This window comes from Halyomorpha halys, unplaced genomic scaffold, assembly GCF_000696795.3.
Source record: "Halyomorpha halys isolate HHAL.00 unplaced genomic scaffold, Hhal_1.1 Scaffold71.1, whole genome shotgun sequence".
Classification (NCBI taxonomy): domain Eukaryota; kingdom Metazoa; phylum Arthropoda; class Insecta; order Hemiptera; family Pentatomidae; genus Halyomorpha; species Halyomorpha halys.
The window spans coordinates 181619-200465 of record NW_027107476.1 but is presented as its reverse complement, the minus strand read 5'-3'; the positions used below and the strand labels follow the sequence as shown (position 1 = coordinate 200465).

Genomic DNA, 18847 nt, shown 5'->3' with positions numbered 1-18847 from the left:
TATATATAATATTAACTCAAGTCCTGACTTTATTCCTGGATGTTGTCAGTCAAACAATAATCAATAATTTTGAACCGCGATTAAAAATAAAAATTATTTTTTATATTATTACGAATTTATATAATAATATAATAATAACGAGATTTATCTAATATCTCAATGCTAAAAAACACATTTCCTCAATTTTACAAGAGAGCAGCTTGAGCAGATTTTTTGCTTTGAATAAAATTGTAGAGAAGACTTATAGTACATTGATTATAATGTACTTTGGATTTCGGTTTTTAAGCAGCTGCTTTTATTTACGCGGTAGAAGTGTACTAAGCTACTGAATGGAGTGAGTGGTTGTCCACCTGCTATAGTTTTCGAATAGAATAGAAATAATTCTTTTTTAGTCCAATCTTTTGTATTTTAAATCAAGTTCTTCACGTTCTATTAGTATCTTCTTGTTATGTATTTGTATGAAAAGCTTTAATAGAATACATCAGAAATAAGTGGTGTGTAACAAAAACTTAAACTTAAAAAAAAAAAGAAAGATAAACTTGTTAAAATGGGTTATTGAGATATTCTATAACCTAATTAAAAAGTTTTAATTATATTTTTCTTCTGTTCTCGTACCAGGCTTTATTCAGAAATTAAGAACTTTATGAATTCTGTAAACCCTTACCAGTAAATTATCAATATGAATTTCATTAAAGAGCTGAAATATTTATAAAACGTGATGAGAATGAGAAGCACGTTTCGCTAGGGGCAGAAAAAAGTTGAGGGTTGAAGTAGTTGACTAAGCTCTCTTTGAAGTTTTGACCTAGAACAGTCAGTTATCTGCTCTTTAACAATACAATGTGATTACGGCCTTTTCTTGTTCAACAGATATATACCACTTAATCGAATTTAGTTCGTCTTTCCTTATTTAATTTTACATGCAGATTCGGAATATTATATGAGAAAGGAACTTCAAGGCAGAAATTGATTATCAATGCACTTTTACTTAGAAACCTAGGTTTCTATGTAGAAACCTGTTTCGATTAAACCGAAAGTCTGAATGGAGACCCCATAATGTAGGCACTACAAAGCCCTCTGTGTGGAGAAGACACTAGAAGCATGAGAGAGCCATCTTTTTTATAAGTAGGTATGTAAAAAAGTATTCTTTTCTTCATTCTAATTTGGTGAAAACCCATGAGTGATTAGAGACAGTCTGAAGTGGTCCCCCGGCAACCGAGGAGAAGGGACATAGCGAGGAGAGGAGAAGAAGAAAAAAAAAGTAAGTAAATCAACTTCCTTCTATATGTGATTCACACTTTCACATTCATCATCATCATCAATAAAAATATTTACAGTTTTTATAGATCCTTAATCAACATTAATTAACTCTCTTTAACCATAACTGTTTTTTTATGGCTGGATTACAATTACAATTTTCTACTTACAATACCCAACCAGTCAGTCAAAAGTGAAGTAACGCCTGGCTTTAAGTTGAAGGCGCACTTCATAGACCCTGAGAGACTTAACAGAAGAAACCACAATGGTGCTGTGGTCGCATTAACTGTTCCTCATTTCTACGATTCAAATTATAATTTTTAACGTTATAGTTAAAGCAAGATTCTTCTTTCCTTGTTTTAAAAATATTCGCCCATCATCAACGGGGGTTTGAACAACTATTAAAAATTTCTGTAAAACTGCTTATTAAAAAAAAAAACACTGCTATTTTAAACCTCAATTTAAAAATTATTTCATAGTTAATTTTTGAAAATGAAAATGGTTCCATGGGTAATTTTGTGCCTTCTTTGTATCGGGACCTTTAGAGGCACATCTTGCCACCACCTGGCTACAGCCCTGAAAAAAAGTAAACAAAACCTTGAAAACACCGAGAAAAAAATATGGAAATGACGAAAGTTTGCTCAAATTCTCCTCCATTTTTATTTTATTGTTCTGTTTAGACAATCTTCATATATATACTGAAATCCCGAAAATTCTAAAGCTAAGGGTTTACAATTGGACCATTATAAACCCTTGCCTCTGATATATGGATACGAGACCTGAGCTCTAATAGATACCCTAGAAAGCAGAATCAAGAGATTCGGACGAAAAATTCTCCGTAGGAGCGATCTGGAATCAGAGCATAACACATGCAGGAGAAGAACTAGCAGGGAACAGCTTGTAGAGACTAATCAGAGAATGAGCTTAAGATGGGCGCACAAGTCCCGCCCATGTGCTTGAAGCAATCTATCAGGACGCCTCTACACAACAGTAAATGCCATTTTAAATGGAAAGAGAAAAAAGACGTGGGAGGCTAAAAACCAGATTGATAGACAGGATCAACAAAGATGTGAAAATGTATATGCTAAATATACATTCTAATTATTAATTTAATAATCACATGCTAACGATTCTTGAAATTCAGGGATTAAAGGATTCAATAATGAAGTAACTTTAAACGATATTATTTTTATTTAATTAGATGCTGTTAGCTTCAATAAATTCTCTCCATGTCTAAAAAAGGCCTCTATCCGTTTTGAAGAATTTTTTTGGTTTTGATTCAACCCAAGAAAATTTTACCAATCTCGTTTTAATTTTTATTTCGAATACTTCGTTTCATAATAATGCATTAAACGCTATGATAAAATCGTTGTCAATCGAAGGCAATTCAGCTATAAATACGGTACCTGTGACCTTCATATTTCAGATCACGTGGTGTAAATTATTTGTTTAAAACTTTGGGTGTTCTGAAAATTGAGGTTATTCACATCCAACTTATTCATTTGACTGCTCAAATATAATTTTATATAGTTATACATTTACAAATTGGTATCGATATTATGTGGAACTAATTAACAGTTTGCACACAACTGCTTGTCATTACGAATCAGGTGGAGTGGGAGTGATTCCAGGAAAACCAATTTATGCTAAATATACATTCTAATTATTAATTTAATGATCACATGCTATCAATTAAAGGATTCAATAATGAAGTAATTAGATTTTATCTCGTAATTGTGTACTATCTAGCTATTCTTAGTAACATTATTAAAGAGGGCGATTGTAATTATGATAATATCTTGAATTATCAGAAAACAAAAGACTTAACGAGTTTCGAGCTTCTTACAACGATGAGACGAAGTCAACTAGATTTTGGTGATATTAAAAGTTATTTAGATTAGCATCTGAATAATCATCTAAAGTGTAATGTATTTAGGCTTTTTCTATTAGAGGTGCTTCAGTTAAACATTTGAAACCTGGAAAGTAGAGACAAATTTCCTAATATTGTTATTGAGTACTGAGTTTTAATTTATTCTTATATAGCTAAAAAGTAATCATAGTAGAAAAGTGCGCTCGAAGGCGTCAAAAATTCCATCTCATAATTCTTTGGTCACTAAGAAAACGTTTCCACACACAGTGCGTTGTAAGGTTTATCGAATTGAAGGGGCAAAAAACAGCATAATTTTTTAAAATATCACAAATACCTATTTTAAAATGATACTTTACGTAATTTAATTAAGAGACCAGTGTATAAATGTAAATAACGCCAAATTATAAATAAATTTATGAGTGGAAAATATTTCCAAATATCCAACAGAAAGCGTTTCCGGGAGAAATCAACGAATAAAAATCGATCAATATAAAGATGGTGTACGTGTATCAATATACACCATGAAGTTAAAAGTAATAAAATAATATATAATACAAAAACTTTTCATACAGCGTTATTTAAACCTCTCTGATACATTTTTTGTTTAACGCCGTTATGTTAAATAATTCAATCATTATGTTCGTAGGGGAAGTTGTGAGTGAGTTTTGCATTATTTTGTGTTTGAAAAAAGCCTGGGTGGGACCGGGATTCGATCTGACAACCTGTGGTTTGGTAGACTGGCGCGTTACCAAGCTGCTATCGCTGCCCTCTGATTATATAATTTTTCTTCTCATTAATTAATTAATGGATTATTTAATGATAATAATCATAAAATATTATTATTTCATCATTATAAAATTACTTCTTATTCAATACGTTCTAGTGTTTTGAAGTGGTTATTGGTTTTGTTGATTAGGATCGTATATGGAGATGTAGTCACAATTTTCTGATGGTATTTTCAGTATTTTATGTTGTTAATTCGTTTTCCCTAATAGCACTCTAACACGAGGAATCATATTTGAAAATGAAAAAAAATAATAATAAAATAAAATAAACTTAAACTAGTTTTAAAGCAGACTAAACAAGAAACTCTTTGACAGAATCCGTGAATATGAGAGCGTCGGAAGATATGTGAAGCAATGAGAGAGGAAACAAAGAAATTGAAAATAATAGACAAGTACTGCCTAGATAGAGAACAGTACGAAAAAAAATGAAAGAAATGAATATTCTTGAGGAAAATAAAGAAAAACGGAAGGGTACTGCGTGGTCGGAATAGAGGAAGCAGGAATGATGAGAAGATACTGGGAGAGAAGAAGAGAAAAAGTGAGAAGAAAAAAGTAATTATATTCGCCTGGTCTTGAAAGGTCGTTCCGTGAAAAAAAACAAAAAACTTAAAACTTCATCTAATTAATTAATAAATGATAATTGGTGTTCTAAGATTTTTTTATTCCCAGAAATGATTATATAAACAATTTCGTTTAATGAAAATAACAAAGCTTTATTTACTAATTCAGGCAACAAAATATATTGTATAACATGGTCACAGATGCCAATACTCACAATCATTATTGCTGGTATTAGTTTTTAGGACACTGAGAAATTACTAAAGCGCAGATTTTTATTGCGTAAATTCCTTCGACTCTTTTCAATGGTCTATGTTCTAAAAACATAATTCTGAATCCGGAATGTAGAAAATTGTTTTAACATATAGTTTAGTTTTGTTACGAAAGAACCAGGTGGATGGTTCAGGACATATAACATCTTACTCTGGAAAAAAAAAAGAAAAAAAAGGATTGTTAAGAGAGAGTCCCCTAGGACTGACTGACCCGGGCTAACTTTTCCCCCTAGCAAGTTTTTGGTTGGGAGCTAAACCGAGTTAGGTCGAAGGCAAGTTAATTTAAGACGGGAGGGGAAAGGAAGAAAAACCGTCGGGCGTCCCGTCAGACTTTGTTTTTACAATTTCCACCGACCACTAATAGAAGAGTTTGTTAGACAGGAACTCCCTCGCCTCCGCTGTCTATCGTTCCATTCAGCCCTCGGATTTTTTCTTCTTCAATACTGTTCCTTCTGTTTATGGCTTCTGAGGTTATATTTTTTTTCTCTATTTTTCTCTCCGGTATTGATGGTACTAAGTCCCACTGTCAACCGCAACCCAGCTGCTATATGATGTAGAAAGTATTCCTTACTTCCAACATTTTATTTCAATTTTTAACGTAAGTACCTGAATGAAATACTGTTAAATCAATGACTTTTTTCCTTCAATGATCAAGTTTTTTTTTTTTTTTTTTTTAATTTTTATTTTTTGCTATTTAAAACTGTACATTATAATACATTTAGTAAATCTGATCTAAGTTAAATTGGAGTGTCAGAGGCGTGTAGAGAAACTACCCATTGGTAGCACTCTAATGACATTTTACATTAGCTGGTCTCGTGGCCATTTTCTTTTCAGGCGCCTCGGAAGATTGTCAGGAATGGAAGAGGATGCAAGATTAGAAACTAAGGGGTTGGAGTGGTTAGAGAGTTTATAATGGAAGGAGTGATATCTGATTCGGGCTAGATCGGTTACATAGGGACCATTAAGGTCTTTATGTATGATTTTATTTGTGACAAAGTAAGGAGCATTGAGGATTTTACGAAGGATTTTGGATTGTAAGGATTGAATATAAGAGGAATTCGAAGGTTTAGTGGATCCCCAAAGCTCAACTCCATATGTCCAGATTGGCCTTATTACAGTCATGTAGATCAGTCTTTTGTAATGTGTTGGAAGTTTAGACCGTTTGTCTAGTAAGTGCTGTAATAGTCGAAATCGACGTGCAGTTTCCTGTCTGGTGTGAGGATTCCAGGTTAATCGCTTGTCTAAATGTAGTCCAAGGTAGCGGATCTGTTCGACAGGGGTAAGAGTAACATCGTTAAATGAAACTGTAGGGCAGTCAGTAGGTTTACGACGAAGGGTAAAGGTGATTTGATGGGTTTTGTTGGAATTTATTTTAATCCTCCAATTGCGACACCAATCTTCGAGGGCTGTGATATGGGATTGGAGATTTTGGGATACAATTACTGGGTTATTATTAACAGCGAGCACATAAGTGTCATCGGCATACGTGGTGAGGATAGTGTTGGGATTGGTTGGAATGTCAGCTTTATAGACGGTGTAGAGGATGGGACCAAGGATACTACCTTGAGGAACACCTGCGGACTGAGAATAGAGGGATGAATAGGAATGATCAAGTTAAATCATTTTTTTGTCTTTAGAACTTAGATGATTCTGGATACAATAAAATGACTGAGTTAAACCGAAGATTTCATAGATATACCACCAAACGGTGCCCACTTATCTTCATCTACCGGTCATTAAAACCAAAACTGCCAAGCCAGCTCTAATACTATTATTATTTTTTATTTTATTTTTTCAAACTTATTTATCCATTCAAGTATTTATTTTAACCAACTTTTTATTGTATTTTCTTTTTCAATCTATGTAGTTTTGTTTTGGTAAAATGTATTTATTTGTTTGTTTTTCTGTAAACTGATCTACTGCTAGGACTATTATTACTGGTTTGATCTCACATTGTGGTCTAATAGTGGATTCGTTTTGCGAGTCATTGGAGAGGATCTGAGAGAGTGAATTTGTCGATCAAATGAAATAAAAACTGTGAAATGATGAAACGGAAGGAACAAGAAAGGGAAAGAAGAAATGAATGTATTGAGATATTTGTATTTATTGTATAGACTGGGATTGATTGTAAAAGGAAACTGGAAGAAAAAAAAAATTGTTTCTTTCTTTTTATTATATCATGTAAATGTATGTAATTTATATAAGTCGATCACGGATTGATTAGTATGCTGTGTAATGTAGCAACCCGATGTATTTGGGCAGCATGGATGAATAAAGTATTTCTCTCTCTTTCCCTTCTACGTTTCGGTCAACCACTTATTTGATATTATATGATTTTATGAAAACATAAGACTGTGTATCACAACTTGGTAATTTTTTAACAAATATCGAAAAATGATCATTTTTTTTTATATATCTCAGTATGGACGCAAAATTTTAGTTCTATTTCTAGTTTTTATTATAGTAATTATAAAACTGTATCTCAATTTTCACACTTTTGACATATTTCAGGATTTTGTTTTTATTTAGGAAAAATCTATTCAAGATTACAACGTGGAAGTTTGCAAGAAGTTTTAGTCCTACACCTAAGAAGCGGAAACTGACCTCATAATCTGTTTCATTCTAACAAAATTCCTAAAATGTTAAAATATGTATGTTTTGTACATTTCAAATACAGGAATTTGTTTAACAAAAAAACAAGATCTAAGGACCCTAATAACATGTTTTATTACTATCTGATATTTATAATAACAAATTTGAGAATGTTATATTATTTGAAACTTTAGATATAGTGTTTTTTTTTTTTTTTTTTAGAAACATGTTTCCCTCCCGGTCTAACAAATATTTTCAGTTTTTAAGATTGAGTAGGCACTATTGTGAGTTATTTCGCACAGTCTGTCAGTGTGATAGGAATGGATAATGAAGAAGTAGCGAATAAGAATTTATGAAGTTTGTACCCGGTGATAAACTCGATCAAAAGCCTTTCATACATCTGGATATACTCCTGTACAGTATATTCTGTTTGGAATCAAAACTGATGATTAGACTGAGACTATATAATTGGGATCTAGGATGTTTTAAATCTGTTTAAGAATGAGCTTTTCTAGGATTTTTGACCCTTGTAGGTAATAGAGTGAAAAAGAGAGTGAGAAGAGGAGTAGAAGGATGGGAATTATGGAGGCTTTTCTGATTTGGGTATAATATCTGAATGATATTAGATATTTCTGAAGTCTAAAATACTTTTGGTTGAAGAGCCATTCGGAGTGAGATATTTAATTTTGCTTTAATACATTCAAAATAAATTGGGTGAAGTATATCAGGATGTAGGCGGAAGGGAATGTTTAAAAGAGATATTGACCGAATATCAGCGATGTTTGTTCAGATCAGTAAGTAGTGTATGATTGCAATCTTTGAGGAGTTTTTCAGCGGTTGTCCATAATGATTTGTTAATTATTAATAGATTTCCAGTTATGTAAATTATAAATTTTGAATTAAAAAAAAATGAAGTAGTTTTAAGCTCCTTTAAAAGGTTTGTATCGGAAAAGAGTAGGTAGTAAAATAAAAGGGAGAAATGCTTTTCGAGTAATTTTCATCTCTTTGACGAAGACGCAGGATTAATTATTTTCCACCTCGTCCAAGAAAAGAAGAAAGCTTTCATAAAGTTTCCCTACCTTTCTTTGCAGTTCTCTCCCCTCCGGTATTCCAAGGAAGGTTGCATTAAATCCTTCCAATGACGCGCGGGGTACTCCGCCTTATATAAAGTCTTTGAAAGAAAAAACATTTTTCTCCTTCACTTCTTTATAATTTATAGGTCTGATATTTTAGGAAATTTTGAGGTCTATCTTTAAAATATTTAAAATCATTCAAATAAAATGAATACTATAAACAAAATGAACAGTGGATATTTCCTGTACACTATGATAAATAATATAGGGATAAAAAGATGAGGATTGTCTATCATTTAGAATGTTGGGTTTTAAATAATTTTAAATTTATTGTGAACATTTTTTGAACAATAGACGAAACCGGAAAAGCAAAATAAATGTTAAGAATTATGGCCTGAACCAGAAATAAATCCAAAAATAATAAACACAAACTATCTTATTCCTAACCTTGCTCGCTCCTCAATTCCTGATAGTACAAGAGCCGGGAAGAAAAAAGGCAGTTATCTCACCCTAATTTTTGATTACTTTAATGAAAACTAGGTATAATTACTAGTCAAAATTCATGAGTCTACCAAGTATAGGTAGGGGGAATAAAAAATGGCGGCTGTTTAAAAATTAAAAAAAAACACTAATTTTTCATTCGGAGCTCTATATCTTAAAAACTACCAACAACACTAGAAAATCTAAGAGACCATTATTTAATAAGAGTAAAGTAGCTGAAATATTAGCCCTAGAAGAGCTATTTACGTCCAATAGTTCTCGAGATATAGCTTTTTAAAAAGCAAAATTTCTTAAAAATCTACTGGAAGATTAGTAGTTAATTAATTTATTTTGAGAATTCTATATCTCAGGAACTATCTCACGTACAGATGTCTATTAGCACTCAAATTAAAGCTAGTTTAATGAACTATAAAGAAGTTTATGACCTTTGCCTTCGTAGAATAGTAGTTTTCATGATTTTTGCTAAAATAAATTGATTTGTCATTATATTATTAATATAAAATCAAACCAAAGACACAAAAGTCACAGCAGTTGATCAGTTTACAAAAACCGAAAAAAATAAATTAATTAAAAAACAAAACTAGAATATAAATTTAAAACAAAAACTTAGTTATTTAAACAAATAAGTTAAAAGAAATATTTTAATGTTAGTAAAAAGAATAAATAAGTTTAAACACAAATCTACAGTTTCAAAAACTAAAAAACAAAAAAAAATTATGAATAATCTAAGAGCTAATTCCTATGCAGGTAGATTATGTATGATGGCCTAGGAAGTCCAAAATAATATTTTCTGCCAAGATCGCTTTATTCCCGATACCAACGCTTATAAGGCGTCTTCTAAAGAGCTCCTTGTTTTATCTGATATTGTTTCGCGAGATCCAAACCAGAGGCCTCACGGTGAACTCTCTCTCTCCGAAGGTCTCGCGGAATTTTCTTTAAGGAAAGGGACGAATATAATAAGAGTAGACTTAAACATTTTTGAACCAAATATGCTATATCAGTGGCTTAAATAAATAGAGGAAGATAATCCCAATGGGATTTATACCTGAAAAGAGTTATTAAATAAATATTATCAGTTACTAGGTCATTTTATTGAAGGCTTTGTTTCTTTTTAGACCATAGGTGAAAATATAATGGAAGATTTAATATTGGAAAGCTTGATAATAATTGCATATAACTGATAATATTTGCAATATAAATGATTCTAGCAGTATATGACATGTGCTTAATGTACTCACCAGCAGCAATGATGTGGAAGACACATGGTACCTTCTGGTTCCCGATCCTGTTTGCAGCCCAACAAAGGAGTGTCCCGTAGTCCAGGTCGGACACTGGGGTGTAGGTGGCGATCGGTGATGAGGCCCCGTGTCGGATTATCCTTTCGGGTGCGGTGACCATACCCTCAGCGGAATTGTTGAACGTCCAGCGGTAGGTTACTTCTGGTGGATTTGCGTCTACTTCGCAGGTAATGTTCACTCGCTCTTGCTTTGCCACTCCGTGTACCCTAGTCTGCAGCGGCTTGCATGTCGGAGCATCTGCAATGGACAATGAAAACATATCTTATTAAAGTTTTTAATTTAGAGTACAAACATATCGTATTATAATGCATGAAATTCATAACAAAGACATTAGATCGCTATTACTACCAAACAATGTTGAATGAAATGAACCTAAAAAAAATCTAATGTGAGAAAAATATTATTTCTAAATATGAGTAAGTAGGAGTTCTATTCTTGAATACAAAAAAAAAAAAATGTCCATTTTCCATTTCTTATTCAGGAATTCATTTCCAGAACCTGATTTCATTATTAACAACATATTTAATAAATAAACAATTGTTATTATTATGGAATATTTCCAGTCACGGATTATGTTACATGACGGATATTTCCTTAAATACAACTTTCTTATTGCTCCTCCTAAGTTTTCATACGCATCTAAATTCATTTCAAATCCACAATTAAGAGTCTTACGGTTATTGTTCAAAACGACTGATTGAGTATTTTCTGGCCCAGTTACATTAAACACGCTCCGTAAGCATGGAACAATTAAGGATAAAAAACATATACATATGATTCTTCTTTTTTTTTTTCTGGTTCTTCTTCAGCAAAACCCTATGTCTTTTGTATAGATCGATGGATATGTATTAAATCTCTTGATTTCCATCTCAGGCGTTCCTTTCTAGCCTATTATCCATTTTTATACTTTGTGTTCCGGGATCTAAACAAAGTTCAGAGGTCATTAGCCTTAAATGGTTTATAATAAGAAAATAAAAAGAAGAATTTTCAGATGGTTTACTAACTGTAGTGTTTAGAATGAAAACACAGACAGGACTGAGGAAAGGCTTGGCTCCATTCCGGAGTAAGTGCACCAGTTATTGACAGGTCAATATTTGTTTTTGAATCTTAAGAATTTGGTTTTCCCACCCGTTTCATAATTGATGCCAGTTTAAGATAAAGTCTCCTCCTTAATCTGGTCAACAACTTCCAAAATTAAGTTGCCGGTGACCAGAAAAAAAAGTGTCTTCATATGTTACAGTTCAAGGAGGCGAGATATGTTTTTTGAGAATCACAAATTTTATTTTAATATTTTCAAGGTTTCGTTCTTATTTTTCTAGATCGTGATATCTTAAAATAAGCCTTTATTATCTTTTCTGCCTGATATAATGGAAATGAAATTAGAATTTTAGTGCGTGTTCCTGTGTAACGATAAAGATGACTCTTTAGTTACGTTCTTTATTTGTCAATACAACAATATTTACACTTGACATATATAATAACACATTCATAATTACTATTAACATAACGTTCAGTTTTTTTATATAACAACACAAGTTTTTCATAATAATTAATTGTAATTAATCATATGGCGAGAGGTTTCAAATGGGTTTGCTACTAAAACAAATGTAAAATAATGAAACTTTAAATGAATTATAATTAAAAATAGATTTAAAAGAAATATACTAAAGAAATAAAAATGTTGATAATAATTTCGACAGTGGCAAACCCATTTCAAACACTCTCTTTGCAAACGTCAACTATTGCCGCTGAAGACGTTAATCATGCCACCACAGAATTAACAACACTGTGTATAATTGGAAATACCGTTTAATGTTTGTAAAAAATTCTCTTTTAATCATTGTTTAAATTCAAATAAAATGCTAATTAACTAATTTTTAATGATAATAAATGGTTCTAACATCTGACAGAGGCTGTCAATAACTGGAAAATATGGTTGTCCATAATCGGAATACAGATCTCCCATTGTCAACAACTTTTCCCATTATGTACACTTAATACACTTAATAGTAATTGTATAGAGATTTTTTGTTAACAAAGTTTCTTATACACAACATTCAACTAAGAAATAGATTTGACCAGAAGATCTGAAGAAATAAACATTGACATGCATCATGACAAAAAATTAATTTAAAAACATTTAATCAGAAAAATCCGAAAAAATACAATTCAAAATGATAAAATTTAAGAAGAAGTATATAAGAAAATGGCAGTTTCGACCAAAGAAAAAAATGAATAGCCCTAATATATATATTTCTTTACAAAAGAGAAAAAACAGAACTAGAAGTAATAGAAAAACGAAACTTTCTCAGAAACTTCCAGTGGCTCTTCCCAACCATTCGTATAATATGGAGACGGCAAACATCACGGGCATACAAACAGTGAATCAAATTCACAGTTCAAAGGAAGAAGATGTAACATCTGAACGACTTGTAGTTTCAAATAGCCACACTAAAAACAAAGAATTGATCTCTGAGTGCCAATAGTATTCTCAGATGAACAGAAATAAAAAACTCAGTTGTAAAATTTCCGACGATGTGAGCATGCAGGATCAATTCTATCAAACAGTCCAAGAAGTGGGTGATAAAAATATATTTTCAAAATCCCGTAAACAGTCCAAAGAAGGAGACTTATTGTTAGTTTCCTTACAAAAAGCCACAAGAAGATTGAAAACCATTTGCCAACTTAAGAGTGTTAAAAGAAATAGAGCTACACCAATTCCATTATAACATGTAAATAGAATGAATATTCCTAAGCTTGTGTATCAAAAAGAAACTTAATTCCAAGAAGAGGATGTTATGATCAAACTTCTAGGACCAACATTTTTTCCCTAAAAATGATGTAGATGGAAAAATGTCAAAATATTTATTTCTTACTTATTCTGTTTAATTTTTATTTTTTAACTTCGTTTAATGATTATCAACCTACATTATATAATAAGAAATATGTACCTCATGTATTTTATGTGATTTTAGTAGATTAAATAACTTTTTGAACATGAAATTTTTTATCTAGTATTTTACTCAAAGAGGACTTATATTTTTCGTAACATGTAGTGATAAAGATTTTAATCTAATGAATTCTAATTAAAATATTATTATGATTTTATATTATAGTTTTATATTTCAGGGTAATAAGTATGTAAAGCTGTGGGTTTTCTATGCTAATTATTTAATGGTTTCTGAGTAAATTTGTATTTTTAGACTGTATCAACATTTGATGCATTTCTATACCTATAACTGGATATTCCAGTATATAATTGGTCCAAATGGAAATTTTCTGTTGTTTAGTATCATAATCGATAATAAAAAAAAAGTAAAAAAATATGCATTTTTTACGTTATTCTGGTCATATGAAGCATTAGAAGCCCTTAAAAAAATTATACGTTTTTCTATTTTTGTAATCCTAGAAAGACGAAATTACTCCTTGTGCTCCGTTATTGTATAGTTTCCTAGCTTTTAACATCTTTTTCTATAGTTTGTGATTTAAATCATCTAAGATGCTGTTCTGTATATTAAATAATAAATAAGTTTCGTTATGAATGGGAACTCATCTGGTTCCTTTCGAATCATCTTCACTGACAGAAAACAGCATTACCAACTAAGCCAGAAAATTCAAATTTCTAACAACAAACAGCTGTTTTATTTATTTATTTCAACATCTTACTAAATTAGGTTTTTTTTTTAATTAGTTGAACCATATTTTATATATACAGTTGACCGTAAAACTTAAATATATGAAGATGGTCAGGGTTGTGGTCTAAAAGGAACAAGTAGTTTAAAACTATTTGATGCCCGACGTTCCCCTTTTCGCCCCACTTGCCCCCCATCAGGGCTAAAAAGACACAAAACAATAAGAACATTACAACAATAAGATACAATAAGGTAAATTAAGGTAGGATAAATGTAAAAATTAAGTGATAAGAAAATTATATATACATAAAAGGAAGGAAGACATAAAATAGTATTAATATAAAATAAACTTGAATAAACAATGATAAGAATAAAAATTTTTAAAAATACGTAAAATATACACTTAAAAAAGTACAGGAGACGTATATAAAACACAAACCAAACAAAAAAATAAAAACAAATGAAGAAGATAGTAGAGATTAAATAAACTTCGTGTAAATATAAATAAAAATAATAATGATGATATTAAATGATAATAACATATTTTTTATAATAATAAAATGATAATACATATTTTTTATAATTTGTTCTGTTTCCTTATTTAGATTACTGTAATTTGTTTTTCGTACTACCACAAAATCCTTTGTGATCAATGAAGACACTGATAAAATTCTGAAATGATTAATTAATTAATCTTTTTCCATATAGCTGAACACTAAAGTGGTGCAGGGATAGAGGGGGGAGGTGTAAAGCTTTCAACATTGGACATTGGCACTGTAATATATTTTTATCTTGCTTTGCGTTTTATCGCTATTCCGGATTAAAACAAATGGAAACAGAGAGGGACCGAAAAAAAGGGATAAAGGTTTGCATAATTCAAATAGAAAAAAAAAGCTAAAAGCATTGTAGGTAGAAAACAAAAATAATAGGAGCTGATTTTACTCTATTTTTTTAAAATCTTTTTTTCCTCACTATCACAATGAAAAATCTCAAGGAGAAAACTTTATGCATGCAGCATTTTTTGAACTTATTATATTTAAGTGTGGATATTTCACTATCAATAATTATTTTTCAAAAAATGAAATATTCGTTTTATGCATATTATTGGTTTATTAGAACAAAGAAAATGTGAATAAAAGGTTGGTAAAAAAAAGTAAATTAATGCAGCTGTATTGGAAACAAAATGAATAATATAGAAATTACATTTTCATGGTTTTAAAATGCGAATTGGTCGTAAGAGAAATATGTGAATTGTCAAAAATTAAATCCAATTTTAAGGACCATTGGAAATTAATTCTGTAATTGTAAAATATATTTAATATCAAGAATTATTACTACAATTTATTATCAAGAGCCTGAACAATTTATTGTCACATGGAATACCATATTATAAATATATTCAAACTCTGATGATAACATTAATTTTGTAAAACAGAAAGATGTGTGGCCAATTGCTTCAGGCATTTATTTAATTTAATTTTTATAGAGATCTTTGCAATATTGGGTTGTTACAAAGGAATGTGCTACGTTACATTTTATAATTTATATAATATAACCTATACTATATATATTTTGATATTCTATATGCTTCGTATCTTTATCCTAAAAAAAAAGATTACTTTCATAATGAAATTAGTATTTTTTTTATATTTTGAATCGATTTAGGACAATTTTTATAATATTTTTAACTGTTTTTCTTTAGAAGACATCGTTGACCGTGGTTTGATTTCCAATTTAAACAGTCGGATCGCTGCCTTTATTTACTACAGAAGATTTGCAAATCAAAGTTAAATCGATATTAAGCCTGATAAACAGATTTTTTTTTGTATCCACCCATTTATTTAAAACTAAATCTGAGATTCGCCACTCAGTTTAGATGCAGGTTTCCTCGATTAACAATGGAGATTTGTTTTTCACCACAACAAAAATTAACTACTTTATATGACTACGAACTTAATAACAATTTGGTTTCCAATGCATAATATGCCACCTTTTCTTATAAGGGGGGTCTCATTCAGCTACTTCTTAGATATCACCACTAACATTCAGGAGACGTAGTACCTGAAAAAAAGTAGATTCAACGCGATCTATGCTAAAGTGCTAGTGCTTAATGATAATAAAGGGAGAGACATTGAACATGTTTTTAATGCTATTTAATGTGACAGATATAAAAGTCTGTATAACTTTTTGTTATACAATCTTTTGTTATATTTACTGTTTTTTGTATGTCGTTTTTTTTTTTTCGTAATCTCCTTTATTTTTATATTTGGTTAATGCATGCATACACATTACATGATATGTGTATATCAGTGAGATATTTTCGTTTTTATTTTGTCGTTGTTTGTTGGTTCTCTACCTAATAAAGTATTTTAAAACATTTACTTATATCGAGCGACATTATAACTCTTGCTAACCCTATAATGCCACAAGGCAATCCAAGACAATAAAATATCGTCCTTTTACCTGTGAAAATAGGTATAAATATATCATTTTCCTTTTATATGCATGTATGTTATAAATTTATTTTGTTTAAGGAGGATACGAAAAAATAACTCTCACTAAAACGAGAAATATGTGTGAAACCACACTTTCCACTAGCAATATATCAAATTACGATACAAGTGAAGGTTAGAAAGGTAATATTATGATTATTATTAAGTTATTGTTACGATAATTGCCTTTGCAACAAAAATTCATTCGTAATACATGTTCCAGGGGGCGATGATAGCAGCGTGATAACGCGCCAGTCTATCAACCCAAAGGTTGTGAGTTCGAGCCCGGCCCTACCTGGGATTTTGCAAGCATAACATTATAAAAAACTCACTCACAGCCTTCCCCCGGGCATTTGTGAGGTCCGTTTGCCAATTAGTGGAACTCGCAAAAATAGCCGTGGGAGTGACGAACCCACCCTATCAAAAAACCATGCCAAGAAACGCAAAGAAGAAATTAAGGAAATACATCGCACGAGGCATTAATAATAATAATAATAACACATGCTTCATATGTGAGCCTACTCCAAAATCTTCAAAAGACGAAGTGTTAACTGCCAAAAATATCGAATATTACGGATTGGTTTGGACCACTCTTCAGAATATGATTAGCACTTTTGAATGTCTGCTAGCCAAATTAAAAGGAAACATAAAAATATCTAAAAACATATTTTGTAATTTTTTTTTTTCAAATGTTTAACCTTTTTAGTGAATATTGCACGATGTTGGAGCAGGAGTGATAAACAGGTTCTTCTCTTTATTGTCAAAGGATTAGACACGTTAAACTTGTTGTAACGTATGTCTCGATCCACGGACAAGTTGTTGAAATAAATTTGCACCACTTATACACATAAAAGAGAAGTTATTATGCCGTACTTTGGTAGTCATAACTCTAAATTAAATGTTTCTCAAGGGGGTTTTGTAAGATTTAAGGAGATTTGTGATAATAAGAGTCAGTAAAGTTTTTTTTTTTAAAACTCACCTTATGAGTACACAAATATATATATAAAAGAGAAGTAATTAAGCTCTCCCAAACATACAAGGGAACCACAAAAGGAATTAAAGTTCAGACGAAGAGAACAATTGAGGATAAATGGTATTTGTAAACTGGGAAGAATTTCGTTGTGGGTCTTTGAGCGATCGACCGGGAAGAGATTGGCTTGATTTCAGTGAAGAGAGGAGGCCCATCCTGCCGGCCGAGTGAGCTCCCAACACATCAGACAAATATTTGTGGCTACAGGCCACAAAGGGTTGTGCTTTTGTTCCGTTCGGTTGATCTTTTGTTAACCCCCTCCTTTCTTATAATACCTTTGCCCTAGGGCTCCAGGTCGGGAAGGTTAGTTAGTTCAGAGCAACCTCTTGCTGCTCTCTGCCTAGAGGCTCTGATTTTTCTCTGCAGGTTATAATCCTTGAAGAATATTCAACGCAACATTGTAAATAATAAAATTTACTCGTTTGTTTGTTTTTATTTTAGAAGTTGTAATAATGGAATATTAATTTATAATTAAAAAATATCATCGATATATCGCATTCATATTTCAATATATGATCTTCAACTACAGTAAAAAGAAAAACAAAACTGTCTTTTCCACTTCAGTAGTTCATGTTATGTCTATAAGACCGGCTTTATTTGTATCTTTAGCTAGATAATGGTAGTTAAACTATTATTTAACAATTTATCAAATCAATATTTTTCTATTAAATTAATGAGATCGCAAAAAGAGATATAAACTTCATTAGCATGTCTTTCAAAAAGCAGCTAGTAACTGACAAGATGTTTCAATAATTTATGCATCATTAATTAAAATGGATTAAATTTTTTGACTAGGAATAGCGCAGCTCACATCAACAAAATGAAACCGACCTAATAATATTAGGTTATATTAAATAGAGACATTACGACACTAAAACAGTTCATATAAATTAACTTTAATAATGTACTGAAATAAGCTGATTTTTTTTGTACTAACGTTTTCAATTTTGTACCTTTCAATAATGCAGTAATTTTTCAGATGTAACGTTATTATTATTATAACAATTTAATCGTAGAAAATGTAAATCATTGAATTTGAAACTACTTGAGCCCAAAAATGGTTTATTTGATTTCTTTTGTTATTTCATTTTTGATTAAACGATGTGAGGAAAATTTAATTCCTAGAATTGCTCTTTGGTACCGGTATAAAATAACAGTAAAAAAAAACCTTCAGGCTAGCTGTACAATTTCAGTTGTTTTAAAGTGTTACTCATTTAAAAATATAATTTATTACGTGCTACTGAGAAAATTTGAGATCGCGTGTCCCATTAATAAACAGAAATTGGTATTTTTGTGAGAGGTAGGCGAATCGTATGACTTTTATAGGTCCACAGAGCTTTTGGTTATGTAATAATAATAATAATTTAGATTAATTTTTATTAATATATTCTTGTTTGAGAGTGGTTTAGTTTATTTAAAAGGAGATTCCTCTATCAACATACTTAAATATATAAAAGAAACGATGTATGTAATATAATGAGCAAGAAGGA

General features: G+C 30.9%; 1 protein-coding gene across 2 annotated transcripts in view; it reads right to left on the bottom strand.

Annotated features, from left to right (window-relative positions):
- Positions 1 to 18847, bottom strand: part of side-VII (sidestep VII) — a gene marked incomplete at its 5' end in the record, with an annotated part of 293850 nt that overhangs the window by 95867 nt on the left and 179136 nt on the right. For both annotated transcript variants that reach the window (XM_067045798.1, XM_014438911.2), the window contains 1 exon segment: positions 10144 to 10440. In XM_067045798.1, the coding sequence (XP_066901899.1) occupies positions 10144 to 10440 (297 nt within the window).